The sequence below is a fragment of the Apiospora kogelbergensis genome (assembly GCF_038363985.1).
Source record: "Apiospora kogelbergensis strain CBS 113332 chromosome Unknown utg000008l_segment0_segment0, whole genome shotgun sequence".
Classification (NCBI taxonomy): domain Eukaryota; kingdom Fungi; phylum Ascomycota; class Sordariomycetes; order Amphisphaeriales; family Apiosporaceae; genus Apiospora; species Apiospora kogelbergensis.
Window position 1 is genome coordinate 851,550 of NW_027117425.1, and position 15,154 is coordinate 866,703.

Below are 15,154 nucleotides of genomic sequence, written 5' to 3' on the forward strand. Positions count from 1 at the left end.
AACAACTTATGCAGTCACAAATATGCTCGAACCAAACAGTGTGTTCTTGAAATTTCAAACAATACCATTGTTTCGCTCTAGTCACATATAACAGCCATTTCAAGCCACGACCGTGAAATCTTTAAATATTGATGTCGGATTTGAAAGATCGCGTTCTGATGCCTCTCCCCTAAATTCCATATTGCTTGTCGGGGCTTCTTTATTGATGAAGGTCATCCTATAGGCGCTGAGAAGTAGCTTTGAAGTAAGCAAATACGATATCTATGTTTCCTGGTAAATGCTTTGGGTTTCGCCACCTTGGTATAAACTCATGTTGAAGTGTGGTTCTGGAGTTTCTATTTGGGGGCAATTGTACTTCTGAGTTCTTTGTTCTATAGTGAGAAACTAAGGGCCTATAGAGTGCAGAAACAAAGAGCATGAATACAAAAGCAAAAGCCCTATGACAATATCTTTCATAATTCAATATCTTGGTCCTATAGGTAAATACAGCCAACTGCAGAAAAATATGTAAAGCGCTTGAAGCATTCAATTGGTCTTTCTATTTTGCAGCCAGGGGGTGGCTTGGGTGTGCGAACCAACCAACGGCCCCCAACCGCCCCCACGGCTACGCCACATCCTGCGCCACACCATCCAACCTACAACATAACCAACACAACCCCTCAAGGGCAATGTGTGTCAACTTTTACCGGTTTATCTCAGTTTCATCTAACATTCCTTACCATGTCTTATGAGTTGCAGCTCGCGAGTGGGATCTTCCGTATCCCGATTGAGATTCGCCGCGCTATTTACGCCGACCTGATCAACACAGCAGGTATCCACATCACCCTCTCCGCGCAGGGCGGTGTCCAGCTTACGAGATGTCTTGAGCCGGACCTGGCCGCTGAGAATGTGGGAGATGAGAGACGACCTCCAGGCGAGTGGGCGCCCAATCGACTGATATGGGCGCGGCGCGTAGACTCTTCCTGGGGCCCACACTGGGAGTGCGAGGAGACCGCCCTAGCCAAATTCAAGGAAGGACATGAAGACAGCCAGGGGACATATGGCTGTTCATTCTTGACTATTTGCAAGAGACTGTAAGTACTAAATACAGCCATGTCACCTGATCCCACTTCCTCCTACTGACGCGTATTCAGGTACTTTGAGATCCAGAGTTGGATGAGCGAGCAGATGTGCTATCACATGACCGACCTTGCTGCGGCTTCCAGGCTGCTTAATCCTAATATCGCCTCTTTAGGCACATTGGGCTCACCGGAACTTAGTTTCATCCACTCGCTGTTGCCGAATATCACCAAGTTGGATATCATTCTGAGCCTCCCACTCGCATTCTTCCAACATTTCCAACCCCACCCCTCCACCCAGGACGAAGATGGGGAAGAGGTACAGCATTTGAAGGTGTTGGCTGAAACCTGGCTTGCATTACCTCAAAGCTTAGCAAATCGACTTCCTAGTCTCCGGAGACTTCGCATCTGGCTTGACCATACCGATAGGTCCTATTGGTCTGTCGTGGATGAGCGGGCAGTACTTCGTCACTTTGAGCAACTAGCCCGAAGCCCTCACCTGGACCTATCTTGCGACCTACCCAAGCTCCATCCTTTGCAGGAAGACCCGGCCCGCCACTTCGTGAATAACGATGTGGTAGGTGAATCCGGTTCAAGCTCATCGTTGCCGCCCATACAGGTCAGGCGCAGATTGCGGCAGAGGTGGCGTGCTAAAAGGACTGATGTTGGCTATGGCTGGCCGTATTGGGTCAGGGATTTCCCCCTCGCCTTTGGCACAGCTTGGTTTATTGACGTCTCATTGGAGGAACTAGAGCAGTTGGAGAAAACCATGGAACTTGATGGGATAAGGATGGAGGAGCTACTAAGTAATGCTCAACACCTGTCGGGCCCAACGCTGGCCGATATACATCCCTAGATTTAATCGTGGCCATATTAAACTACAACGGTTGGATTTCATGCTTCACTCTTTCTAGCTCTTTTATGACTAATATATATGTGATAGGTATGAACACATCAAAGCACATCAGAGATTCATGAAGAAACCCCGAGGTAGACCCATTATTATTTGCAGAACTCTGAATAATAAATGCTAATAGATAATCTAACCATAATCAAGGGTGTAATATGATGTAGCATAGTATAAGTGCTTTCAGCCGTTGATGGGTTCGACTCGCCCTGCGTCATTCACGTAGAATCCCAGAGTCCAAAGCTTCAGAACAACACCTAACATATTCACAGAATCTGGGTTGGAAGCATCTTTCAAGTTCCCAACACACACCCAGCCATAACAGTTTCCATTACCTTGATCCATCATGCCTCCGCCAAGGTTGGTATGTGTCAACTTTTAACAGATTAGCATAGGTAGGTCACGAAAGGAGTCAAAATGCCAAGATTTTCAGACACCTGAGACACCTACCTCATGTAATAGAGTTGCACCAAGAGTAGTCGATAAAGCGTCGACAGGTTTGTCGTTATTCCGCAGTCCCAAAATAAATGATTCATCCCGGACCTTGTCCACCATCACTTTTTCAATCTTAGGCCATTCCTCCTCTTGTTTCTCGAGGAGATACCAAACACAGAGATCCATGGTGTTGGGCGTCCCGCCTCGCGGCCTCCTGAAATCCTTCTGATCTGGTGGCTCGCCGACGCTTCCCATCTGCCTCCAAATGTTCCTCTCATCCGTGTATCCTCTCAGGTCCAACCAGTCGGAACTCATCGTTATAGCCATGGGTGCCTGTCCACCCGTTGGCGTGGAGGCGTGACACGACGCGAAGTTGACCCAGTGTTCACTCCCCACAATGGACGTGATCACCTTGTTCCTGTGTGTCTGGGAACCTGTAGCAGTTGTTACAACTTCGTAGTTAGAGCCGTCGCAGAAAATGATCTATATCAGGTGGCTGTTAGAAAACGTTTGGGAAACACACTGCGCACAGATCTTACCAAGTCTTCATTGGTCTGGAATGGCGAACCTAAGAAGGGATAGGAGGTCCTCTCGTAACGGCTAACAGCCTGGAATGTAGCTGTTCATTGACGATTGTTTTATTAGTTTCTGGGAAAGCTCAACAGTAAACAGCAGTTAATCAGAAGGAAAAGGTGATGTGCTATAGAGATATGCGTACCCTTTACCATCCCAATCTTGGCCTGTAGATTGGAATCATCGCCAAGGATATACTTAACCATTTGTTGAATATGCACGTCTGTGTCATAATGGTTTTGCAAGACAGTGTATCCATTCCCCGCTAGGTCGAGAGCCTCAACAAACGCGGCATCAATTCCCTGGCTGTATTGAGCTAGAAGTAGAGAAAAGGGGTGATCAGCATTCTGTATCCGGCAGTATGGGGACAAGAGGCGAGACGCTACTCACAGCAAGACCTGTCCAACTTCCATCTATTTGCTAGACATATGCCCAACATAAGGAAGAGAATGCACGCGAGAGCTCTCATCTTGAGCATTGAAAGTCGAAGGTTGGATTGACACGAGAACTAGTTGTTAGTATTATGCTCCAGCCAACTTTTCTTCTATGGTGTCTTAGTATGGGCAAACTGGGCTTTTAATACGATTCTGGCTCATACACATCCCCCTCCCCTTCTAAGTCCTCCGTTGTAAGTTGTCACATCAAATCTCGTCTCGTACTGATGAATGCGTTGGTTGAGGCCACGCTTACCAAAGTTAAGATTTCGTTATGCATGCGATCCTCACTGCTAGTTGCGCATATACGAAAGTTGGATCAGGGAGAAACCTTATTGTGCCTATTCATGTTTCAGGATAATGGGAATAGACAGTAGCATGACGCTCCTTCGTTACGATCATTCGCCGTCCTTTTTTAGATCATGTCGTTGGCGCAAACAGTTGGTTGGTAAGACGACTGTTGGAAGCGCATAGCCAACCGAAGTCCTGCGATGCACAGCCCCCACTGCCATTTCGGGCCGGCATCGACGGGAATCAACTCGGTGCGCAGCCCCCAAGAAAACTCGTTATAACGGGCCGCATGCTGACCCTTGCTGGTGATTGGATTGCATGGGTGTAGCGTCGGGGGCCGAGCGCAGAATTGTTGGCGAACGGCAAGCCTCGATCCGGCCGACCCAACATGATCATTATGGCCGCAAATCTTGGCCGATGTGACCGAATCTAATAACAGCTGAAGATGATATCGAATAACAACGCTGGATTCTGTATCACTGCTGTCAATTCGTGTTGGGCCGTCGCATGCGTTGGAACTTGGCCTTGGCACATTTGTTCATGGCAGCCCCTTTCACGCAATTGGCCAAGTTGGCTTTTACCCACTATAGACTGAGTCGTCCAGGATCACTTTCATAGGACTCCTAGACGTAAGTTGCTTGGGATTCAATCCTTTGGCGTCGAGATCTCGTATACATAAGGTATGGAACTTCAATTCGTCTTAGGGATTTCTTTATTGCCTCTTGTGACATCACTGAAACCTCTCGAGGTTATCTACCTGGCAACAGATCATATCTCTCATATTTGTTCTTGTTGAGGCGAAAGTTTATATTACCTCGTCCAAATTCTCAATATGATTTCGGCGCTTCTGTCATTCCTCATTAGCACTTTGCCTGTCCTGAGCTTCGCTGAGATAGTAGACTTCGGTAGTCTAGATCAATATCGTCCTCACTTGGTAGGTTTTCTTGCAAGCCCTGATAGAGATCTTTTTGGCTCAGATTGAAAGTATAGGAAGCTCTACCTTCTGATATCGGACTGAACACCGTTTGGGTCCGTCGCTCTTCAGGGGGTTTGACTTTGTTCCCTCTACAGATGTGAAGGACAAAGTCCAAGGCGTGCTTGACGGCTGCGAGAAGGACAGCTTGCAATGCTATAAGGATGTTCACGAAGTGCTGTCTGACGCTATACTTGGCTTAGACGGTGCCTCGAGCCGCCGGGAGCTGGCCACAGCTCTATCCGAAGCCTTCAAGAGACATGAAGTGCTTATCGATGCCAATGCGATGCTGGTGTGGCTGGAATGGAAACTGAAACGCCAGGACGTGGAGGGTCTTGGCAACTGGATACCTGACTATATTGCAAACGATGCTGGGTCATTGGCAACAGCCAAAGTGGCCACGATCTATGCGGAAGGCACAGCAGTCGTCACTATAACGCATACTCCAGCTATCACGAAACGTCAAGGGTAGTGAATCCTTTTCTCTCGTTCCTATCAAATAGATCGTTTGACTCGCGCTTACATATCCACTTCAAACACAGCACTGCAACCCCTTCAGTTACAGCCGTGACTGCCCCAAAAGATAACTATGTCTCGGGGGACCTCATTGCATGCCTTGATAAGGGGCTGGCATCACGAATAGGCGAGTTGATGGACAGGTCAACGCACTGCAAGGACGGAGAGGACTTCGATAATCAACATCGCGGGCCCAAGAGGCGCTCTGCTGGCACACTAGGTCAAGCAATTTGTGCTGCAGAAGCAGTCGCGGCGAATGCTGCCCCCGGAGGACCGTTCAATGACTTATTGCTACTGAATCCAAGCAGTCTTCCCTTCGGATTTGCCGATCTTGCCAGCGCCACAGCCAAGGCGGCCCAGGTTGTTATCAAGGCTGTTGAAGCGCTATCGGTCTTATCGGCTCTCACGCCACAGCTTGCAGAGCAGGTGGCGGTGTATATATTCGCCTTGGCACTGGATAAGGTATACGAAGGCCTCCCTCTGGGAAAGGAGAACCGCATTCATGCATCCATGGTCACGACAATGCCCCAAACCGCAACGGCCACGACCACTACAACTTCTTCCTCGACCCGCTGCCCGGATCCGACAAAGACACCGGTAAGTCTCACAAACACGTTTCTCGGTGCATGTAAATTCAGTGTCCTTCAAATAACTGACTGAATCTTAACAGATCATGTGCGGCAATGATTTCCAGGAGTGTCCGTTGCAGTTCCCAGCTCCACCAAAGAAAGAGCCGACGTGCAGAGCTGTGAGTATTACATATATTACATTCTGCGAGGCTAGACATATCCTACTTCTTGACATGGGCTAATTTGGTGTACTAGGGAAAATATCAAGGGTGTGTCTGCAGCTCGCCAGCACCGGAATCCATATATTTGGTCTCTCCCGAGGCACAAGCCGCCATGACCTACATGTCGGATTTGCTTCGAGCACCCCATGCGGTCTGCCCCATGACTACAGACACTATCATCACTCCCATACCGGCCACTCTTTTCGCCTCGGAGAAGCACAACGTATCCAACCACTTTTGCGAGCAGTGGCATCCGGATACCCCTTTGTACATGGAGGTCGACTCGTCGGGCAACAACAAGAACCCAGAGGCCCACCTCCAAGGCCGCACGCCTCCTCCCAGCGCGGAGAGCTACACGGATTGGGACTTTGGGATGACTTATACGCCAACCAAGAAAGGCAAGAAGTGCTCACTCGACTGTAGTGGCGCGTTTTACCACATGTCCAGCGCTTGCGCTTCAAATGCCGGTCAGCACCGTTCCCTGCCCTTTTAAATACTGCATCTAACAACGTTGATCCAGGCGGAGTATTCATGTACTCGAGAGGGCACGTCGACGTAGGCTGCGGGTCGTTTGCCTACCGAATCCACAGATCGCAAGCCTCTTTGAGGGAATACGGCCGGATCTGCTACAAGAAGTCAGACTTCATAGACAAAGGGCCCATCAACCCTGGTTATGTTCCAGCATTCGTAGGTGAGGTCTGCCACAACAGCAGTCCCATCAAGAAAGACGACAAGTCAACGTTCAGACATCATTATATGCGCGGGAAAGACCACGAGGCCTCTTACCAGTATAACATCTGGTGGAAGGAAGGCTGCACGCTGGAGAACAACGGGCCCACCGAGATGTCTCCGTGGAATCCTCTCGGCAAATCTCACGACGGCGCTATGACTTGCGCTCGCTACGTGGCGGAAAACTACTGGGAGTGCAACAATGGCGGTGTTGGTGGTACCATCCAAGTAGGGTGTCTCATATATGAGTTCAAAGCAGATGTAAGCGAAAGGGGTTGGTAGGAAAACAAAACACGATACATGTAGTTAGCATTCCTCACATATTTTACATGCTATCATATCAGGTTAGTGTTGTTACAACGCTTATATCGAACCCAAGACCAGAACCGTGGAAGAGCTTTCAGGCAATTGGCGGGAGATAGGAGCTGGCGGCAGAGTAACGTGACAGGCGCATATGCAATGAGAGCGAGAACCACTCGACGGACCCATTCTTGCCATGATCTGTGATTTGTTGCAGGGGGATTTCTCGATACGAGACGGGCCTTGTCGTCCTTCTCATCCAACAAACATGATTCAAGTTCAACAAATATGTAGCAGATCGTCGTCCACCCGTCCAAGCACACAAGTGATAACAGGGGCGCAGCGCCACTGTGGACGTGCATTGCAACGCCACACGTCGTATTATTTACGGTTCTATGGACCACGCACCTCCAACACCAGTATCCGGGCTATGGTTTCTGCTATGGCCACATATCGCTCCTCTGTATGTACGCTATGGACAACGATTCGCCCTGGGAATGCTGGCACGAGCGTTGGGTCTTTCGATAGACCATACTATTGGGTATGGTGCTTTCTTAGTCTTTTGAGTTCACCACGATATTGGTCGCAATCTCGATGATAGTCCAACTATATCCATTGATTATCACGAGGGCCTACATCGGGCACAATGCGATCCACGCAAAGAGAGTAGAGATGATCATTTCTGCATCGAACCGTCCTTCATTCTTTTTTCCTCCCTCTCTTCGTGCGATGCCCTGCCGGCCCAGTTTATAAAACCGTCGCAAATTAGTAAGGAAGCGGGCTAGTGTTGCCATTCGTGGAGGTGACATTTGCTCCCGTGCTCCATCTGCGATGCACCCTGGACTGAACGGGCTGAGCGCTGATCGTCTATTCGCAGGTCGTGTCGAGGTGGAGCTGGCCTTGTTGTCGGGCTCATTACGAGGGCTCCACACTGCAACCCGCCGCAATTTGAGTCGCGCAGTGAGTGACGAGAAAAGTAAGTGAGGCGCCTGTGGAGAAGGGAGATGGAAATGCCCCTTTTATATGCCAAGAAGCTAAAAAATAATATATTCCCTGCCGGGCGTGGGGATCGCGTGCCACTTCTTCCGTCAGTTTATCGGTCGAGCTTGGGCCCTTGTTCAGAATCGTTGGCCCCTTCGCATCGTCCGTCAACCCATCGGCCAATCACCACCTGGCACTATACTCGGCTCTCCATACTGCCCTATTGCCAATACTGTTCCTTGCTGCTAGCCATGCTCCGGCCAGCACTTGTTGAATAAAGAAGAAATGACTCCAGTAATATGAATCTCTGCATCGATCCACTTCCAGCCTTTCCAGGCTTGGTGTCTCTTCTACCCCTGGGCCTAGTGCCCCATTGCCGATGGAAACTCGGCATCTGTAGTAGCACGAACTTGACTGAGAGCAGACATCGCGTCTGCCAGTCGCCGGCATTGCCGTCCATCGCGCCAACTTCACACTGCACTACTCCACGTCATTCAGGGCTTAGCCACACGGCAACTACGGCGTGCCGTCGCACTAGAAAGCGGTTTCCACGCTTCCTAGCGCCCGGTGTTTGGAATCCAGGTCAGGCGGAAGGCCATTGTATGGGCGAAACCCGACTTGGCTGTAGACTGCCGGGCCCTCCTGTGCTGCGAGACACGAGACGGGTGGACAACTTGGTAGGGCTTTGCTGCGTTGTCTCTTGGTTCCCAGCACGCAAAGACGATGCACGAAGGGACCAAACGAGCGGTCAAAAGGAATCCATGGTAGAGGGCTCTAAGAATAGTCTCGTATTCCAGAAAACCTCTCCCCCATCTACTCCACCCACGCCGTCGAGAAGGAAGGAGTGAGTGCCGATCTCTGCTAAAGGGTGAGGCCCACGACATCTCCAGTTGTTATCCACCCGCCAGCTCAGATCGATGGCAATGTGTATAAAGCGAATGGATGATCCTTCGATGGAAAAGAGATTCTACTATCACCACCACCACCACCATCACCACCACCATCTCTACACCACTCACTAATACACCCTAATTACTTAATACCAACCTTCGTTTTCACTCACTCCCAACTACAACACTCGTTCTATCTACGAAAAGGAAAACTACTAGTTTAATCACCGCCAAAATGTACTTCAACCAAGCCATCGCCATCGCCATCCTGGCCTACACTGCCGCCGCTGCCCCGGCCGGCTCTGCCACCACCTGCGCCGACCGCGACAGCGTCTGCCGCAAGTACACTGCCAACAACGGCCTGTCCTCGGTCGAGTGCGATGTCGCCATCGCCCAGTGCATTGGCTCCTGCCAGGTCAGCCACGACCGCTGCTCCACCGCCCCTGACGCCAACCACGCCACCTGCGTCGCCAGCCTCGTTGGCTGCACCGGCAAGTCGGTTTCCGAGTCCCTGAAGCCCCAGTCCGCCACCGGCGAGGCCCTCACCTTCCCCGCTCAGTCCAAGGCCGCCGCCGACTCCTCGTGCGTCCTCAAGGACGACGCCTGCCGCACCGCCCCTGGCGCCAACATGGCTGAGTGCAGCGCCCAGAAGGCTGAGTGCAAGGACCAGTGCTCCTCCGCCGCCGATGCCTGCCGCACCGCTCCCGGTGCCAACCAGTCTCTCTGCTCTGCCGATTACGCCAAGTGCCTCGGCGAGAACCCCTACGCCAAGCGCGCCGAGGAGCCCCACTGGGAGACCGGCGATGCCGTCTACTTCCCCGCCAAGAACGCTAAGACTGCCGAGGAGCCTCACTGGGAGACTGGCGATGCCGTCTACTTCCCGGCCCAGTCCAAGGCCGCTGCTACCAGCTGCATCCTGAAGGATGACGCCTGCCGCACCGCCCCCGACGCCAACATGTCCCTGTGCAACGCCGAGAAGGCCGCCTGCAAGACCGTCTGCCAGGCCGACGCCGACGCCTGCCGCACCGCCCCCGGCGCCAACCAGTCGCTCTGCTCGGCCGACTTCGCCAAGTGCCTGGGCGAGAACCCCTACGCCAAGAAGCGCGCCACCGAGGAGCCCCACTGGGAGACCGGCGACGCCGTCTACTTCCCGGCCAAGAACGCCGTCAAGGCCGCCGCCGAGGAGCCTCACTTCGAGCTCGGCACCCCCGTCTACCAGGGCAACTGCCAGCAGCTCGACGACAAGTGCCGCACCGCCCCCGGCGCCAACATGTCGCTCTGCAACGCCGAGAAGGCCGAGTGCAAGGCCACCTGCGTCAAGGAGTCCGACGCCTGCCGCAGCGCCCCCAGCGCCAACCAGGCTGAGTGCAGCGCCAAGTACGCCAGCTGCCTCGGCACCAACCCTTACAACTAAGCGGGACGACTTCTTCTATTAGTTCTTGGGTGTATCCGACTCGAGACAAATGTGTGATGGATAGAGATGTGGCAGAATGACTAATGGCGGTGAACTTTTAAACTGTATATAACCTGAACCTACTAAATGTAAATACAATCATGGTGGTCAAATCCCGCGATCGTTTTAAGAATGTGACATGTGCAGTAACTGTGACAAAGGTAGATTGAGGTTGGCGGCTTTCTAACGTTGGCTCAGCCTGCAAATGGGCAAGGTTGCTTTCTAAATTCCAGCTGCTCACTACTCAATAGTAATGACATAGGGCGAGTCTTGGAATTCAGGCTCCGAAATGATCCTGGCGCATTCGGCCTCTGCGAATTTGGGACCAGAATCAACTATCATCCTCAACAGTAGCCCTTCAATTTCGAGCACTTCCTCGTCGGGCGCGTCTGGCTTGGATATGGCGCCCGACAATTCGAACCGTCCGATTCTCCGAAAGCTGTCATTTTGGCTACTGCAACAGCGTTGAAGGACGAGTGCGAATGCCCCTGATCCTATGGGATGGGATGCGTGGGATGTGCAAGGACTTGCCGAAGTATCTTGAACATACACTGGAAGTAGGAACACCGATGGGCTGCTTCGAACCCCATCGTCGCTCAAACAGTCTCTCCGAAAATTGATTCTGATGGTGTTGTTCCGCTCTGTCCCGAGTTCTGGGACGTCAAGCACCACCAGACAAGTATCGCCGGCATCGTCGTCCAAGTTGGCAGGAACTAAATAGGCGCATGCCAACGTCAATGCCCCGCCCGAAACAGGGCCAAAGGGATCCGGGCCTGACGGCGTTGTCCAAACATCAAGTATGCGGACACATTGTTTCATCGCATGTGCGCGCAACCGTGCAGGCACGCGATCGAGAACTCGTACGCCACCGTCAATAGAGGCCCAAGACCAGGTAGGAGCCTGCCACGGCGGCCTTTTCTGCATCGGCACAGAGCTCCGTCTACTCCACATCATCTGTTCGAGCAGGGTTCTGCGCCACATGCCGGCCAGGTATTGGTCTTCTCTGGCTTCAGATTGGCGCATTGCAATGCCAGCCAGAGCAGGAAGCCGGTCAGAGCTGTGCGTCAGTGCAGCGTCTGAATATCGCTCGACCACCATATTCCAGGGCCACGGTCTGTCCTCTGGGCACACAAACATTGAGTAGATGTCTAGTTTAATCGCCGTGGGATGGCTTTCCGACATGTCCTGGGATCTGCACTGCCAGAACAGGCCGCGTGGAGAGCAATATAGCGTTCTTGGAGAGAGAAGCTTTTCTTGAAAAGCCCACGCCCTTCTGGCTAATGGACTGTTCGTTGTAATATTGCTGTGGTCCGCATGTATGTACAGACAGCGCATCCCAGTAGAAGGTTGGCTTGTTGTGACACGCACATGCACTCCGCGGTTATACCTAGCTGGCTCTTGTAAACAGCCTTGATGTGCACTTGTCGCAGTCGTGGCTGCAATGTTGAGATATGAGCCTCCATAGACGTGGCGCATCTGGCCAGCCTCTCGTTGCCAATCTGTGCTATCGCCCTGAATGATGCAGAGCGCGTCAATCCAAATATATGACATCCCTATCTGGCGTGCAATATCAATCGCGTCGCGAAACGTTTTGGGGAGGTCTGGGGCCGATATTGCTTTCATGAATGCATCATATGTCTCGGGTTTGAGCATTGTGAATGGTTCAAGCCCCCAGCAGTAACTCAGGGTAGCGTAAGGCGGCATTTCGTTCATTTCGTCCGTCCGGGTCATTTTGATATATCCATCACCAATGAAGATCAGTCTGGTAGGCCGAGGGTACAGCCTCTTACTATGGCAGATGTGATGGCTGCTGTCGCAGTCATGCAACCACATTTTGACAATGTCGAGCGATTTGACTTCACTGAAGTCAACTGCAAGTAAATCAGTAAAGGGAGGGGTCCTGTTGCTAATGTCTTCAAACGATGGGCCTTACTTGATGTGCCCGTAACTCCAATTTCAAGATGTACTGCTCCGTACCCATCATTACCCATGCCGGGGAGGCGAAGAACGAGGCGTCCTGTGTCTGGGGACCCCGAGAGCGAATTGGACACTTCTTGGACGAACAAGGAAGACTGGCAGTCGAATCCGAGGACCTGCAAGCGGCCCTCAATCTTGCGAAAGAGATCGAGCCTTCCAGTCAATCCACGAAACCCACCCGTCATCAGCTTCCACAGCAAGAGGTCGCAAAGCTTGCACCCTGAACGACTGGCTGCCTCTAGCTCCAATGTGTCGGATTTGCGGCCGAGGACGTAATCGGAGTTTTCAGGACTAGGCCAGTGGTCCAGCATATTTTGACACTTGGCGCAAATCTCATGGGCGATAGTGACTGATTTAGCTAGCTGTTGTATTCGAAGCTCTATTTGATAGTGATCGAGCTTGTCAGCTTCGACTGTGCGTTCAAGGTCAGCCACTAAAACCTGTTTACGGCCATGATGATGTATGTAATCCAAATACCATGACTCGAGCTCTTGGGAAGTAAGGCCCGAGTCGGCAATCGACTTCGTCCGATCCAGCGGTTCTGGAATTGTAATGTCCATATCGAGTGGTGGGATGTGCAAGGCCGGTGCGTTTAGTATCTTGTCGCCTGGGTTCTGGATGGACCACCAGCCGATTGCCGTAAGAGCTCAGTGAAATGAAAACAAGCAGGTGCGTCAGTACAGACTGATGAGCAACAGAGGAGAAAGGCAGACGAAGAGGGAGGAAGGGGAGGGACGTTGGCTAATGCAAGCAAAAGAAAGTCGAGCTGAGGCAGCTGAAACTCGTAAGCTAGTTGAGGTCGGAATTGATTGGCTACTAATGGCGGGGGAAATAGCCGATTCATTCACTCCGATCCGAGAGCAAGACACGTAAAAAGTTATCGTTTCGTCAAAGCGAATGCCAATTTCAACCTCAATTCAGAACCAAGTACCTACCCAACCCCTTGTCGTCTATTGAAGGAAAGAGCCCCCCGTCTTGGCGACCTGCTCATCATAGTACGGCTGGAACCCCAACCAGCCCTTTTCGGGCCCGCCCAGCTCCTGGACGGCGTACTGGGCCTCCTCATCGTCGATGAACTTCTTCTTGTACCCAGCCGCCGCGGCCGCGTCGGCGAGCAACTGGGCCTGGCAGGTGCGCTCAAGGCTGAGGAACCAGAAAGCCGCCTCGTCAACCGTCTGGCCCACCGTCAGGAGCCCGTGGTTCTGCAGGATGGCGGCCTTGCTGTGCGGCCCCAGCGCCCGCGCGATCCGGTCGCCTTCTTCCCGGTCCACCACGACGCCGCCGAAGTTGTCGTAGACGGCGTGGCTCTTGTAGAAGCGGAGTGAGTCTGTTTTGCAGATGATCTTTTAGCATATGTCGATGCGCACTAGAAGAGTATTGGGTCGCTTACCTTGGGTGATCATCTCCAGTTCCCGGCCAAAGGCAGAGAAGGCTTTGCCGTGGACGCTGTGGGCGTGGCATGCTGCGTTGACATCTGGTCTAGCGCGATGGATCGCTGAGTGGATGGTGAAGGCCGCCTTATTGATGGGATCCTCTCCTTCAACTACCAGCCCTTCCTCATCGACCAAAATCAGATCCGAGACCTTGATGAGGGAGAAATGCATGGAGAGTGGGTTCAGCCCTGATGATCCGTTAGTTAGACTCTGAGCTCAAGAAACTGTGGCCTCATTCCTTCATCTCTGGGGTGGTGGCCTCGACATACAGAAGTGGTCCGTTAATATGGGATCGCGGACCGAGATGTGACCGGCCACGCCCTCGTCAAAACCGCGATCGGCGAAGACACGGAAGGCCGCGGCGAGGTGTTGCTTCCGATATACTCGCTCGTCTTCCGGCTTCGAAAACTCGGGATATTTACGGACCCGCAGGGTGCGTCCGTCCTTGGTCTTGCCCATGGCTTGCACCTGGGGTCGACTTCCTGTCTTGGGCTTCTCTTGAACGGCATGCTCCTTCGAGCTGGTCTCGTTGACTGCAGACGGCGACATGGTTTCGGTGACTCTGGTTTTGATCTGTCTCTAGAGTGGGCAACAATGGGTGATGTTCTCAAGACCCTGTGAATGTGTCATGTCGGGAGCGGTCGTCGTGATTTGTTCTCCAACAACACCCCCGCATTTTCAATATGATCGCCGATGACGGCACAAAAGCATTGCAACTGGGTTTGAGACGCCCCTCTTCGATATCTAATCAATTGGAGAATTCAGAAATGGTCATTACATACCATCTTTCAATCTACGGAAAGAGGAGCAAAGTCGTATTCAATAACATTCCTTCGATGCTTGACACTTACCGAGTACCACAAAAGACTTTCCAGGGAACCATACAACAGCTAAGCTTGGATCCAATAATGATTCACAACAGGGACAATCGCAGCTATAAGTGGTATTTACGCCATGAATGACACCTAGCAGTGGCAGTGAATAACCTCGATTGTATGGTAAGGTTCTTTCATCAGGTGTGAATGAGGGGGCAGGGGGCGAAGCCTTTGTATCGGGAATAATGACAAAACATAACCTGGAATTTCTTCTCGGGTTTACTTCCTGGCATTTGTTTGATACTTCGTGTTATATGGCTTTGCAGTAAACATGGTGACTAGGAGTTTGATAAACACACCTGCGGCTCTATAATTGACAAAGCTGTCAAATAGAACCATAGCACCACATCTTTATCCGTTCACCCAGCCTCGACGCCATACAATTATTTCAGGCTTCATCAGTCGAGCCCGCAGAGATTTCCATCAGCTGGGGTGGATCTTGTCTTGATTCCTTGTTTTTTAAGATGATCATTCTCATGTTTCCTACTCTCAGCTCTTTATGCTACGTCTGAGTATTATATATTTTACGTCAATAGAAT

The 15,154-nt window shown here is 51.7% G+C and overlaps 6 protein-coding genes across 6 annotated transcripts; 3 read left to right on the forward strand and 3 right to left on the reverse strand.

The window, feature by feature from the left end:
- Nucleotides 1-720: 720 nt before the first annotated feature.
- PG998_012229 (uncharacterized protein) lies at nt 721-1,259 on the forward strand (the record flags this gene model as incomplete). Its single annotated transcript, XM_066879045.1, has 2 exons — nt 721-1,073; nt 1,235-1,259. 2 exons carry the CDS (start codon nt 721-723, stop codon nt 1,257-1,259), a joined length of 378 nt encoding a protein of 125 aa, XP_066725429.1.
- Nucleotides 1,260-2,148: 889 nt separating this feature from the next.
- On the reverse strand, nt 2,149-3,205 carry PG998_012230 (uncharacterized protein; the record flags this gene model as incomplete). Its single annotated transcript, XM_066879046.1, has 4 exons — nt 2,149-2,340; nt 2,416-2,883; nt 2,940-2,968; nt 3,172-3,205. 4 exons carry the CDS (start codon nt 3,203-3,205, stop codon nt 2,149-2,151), a joined length of 723 nt encoding a protein of 240 aa, XP_066725430.1.
- Nucleotides 3,206-4,530: 1,325 nt separating this feature from the next.
- On the forward strand, nt 4,531-6,988 carry PG998_012231 (uncharacterized protein; the record flags this gene model as incomplete). Its single annotated transcript, XM_066879047.1, has 7 exons — nt 4,531-4,632; nt 4,689-4,727; nt 4,778-5,139; nt 5,214-5,784; nt 5,858-5,935; nt 6,012-6,444; nt 6,498-6,988. The coding sequence occupies 7 exons, from the start codon at nt 4,531-4,533 to the stop codon at nt 6,986-6,988; spliced, it is 2,076 nt and encodes a 691-aa protein (XP_066725431.1).
- Nucleotides 6,989-9,112: 2,124 nt separating this feature from the next.
- On the forward strand, nt 9,113-10,291 carry PG998_012232 (uncharacterized protein; the record flags this gene model as incomplete). The annotated part of the gene is made up of 1 exon (XM_066879048.1): nt 9,113-10,291. The coding sequence occupies one exon, from the start codon at nt 9,113-9,115 to the stop codon at nt 10,289-10,291; it is 1,179 nt and encodes a 392-aa protein (XP_066725432.1).
- A 279-nt stretch (nt 10,292-10,570) lies between these two features.
- PG998_012233 (HET-domain-containing protein) lies at nt 10,571-12,867 on the reverse strand (the record flags this gene model as incomplete). Its single annotated transcript, XM_066879049.1, has 3 exons — nt 10,571-11,387; nt 11,718-12,201; nt 12,264-12,867. The coding sequence occupies 3 exons, from the start codon at nt 12,865-12,867 to the stop codon at nt 10,571-10,573; spliced, it is 1,905 nt and encodes a 634-aa protein (XP_066725433.1).
- A 390-nt stretch (nt 12,868-13,257) lies between these two features.
- Nucleotides 13,258-14,289, reverse strand: PG998_012234 (arad-like aldolase/epimerase; the record flags this gene model as incomplete). Its single annotated transcript, XM_066879050.1, has 3 exons — nt 13,258-13,634; nt 13,698-13,928; nt 14,010-14,289. The coding sequence occupies 3 exons, from the start codon at nt 14,287-14,289 to the stop codon at nt 13,258-13,260; spliced, it is 888 nt and encodes a 295-aa protein (XP_066725434.1).
- Between the last annotated feature and the right edge of the window lie 865 nt (nt 14,290-15,154).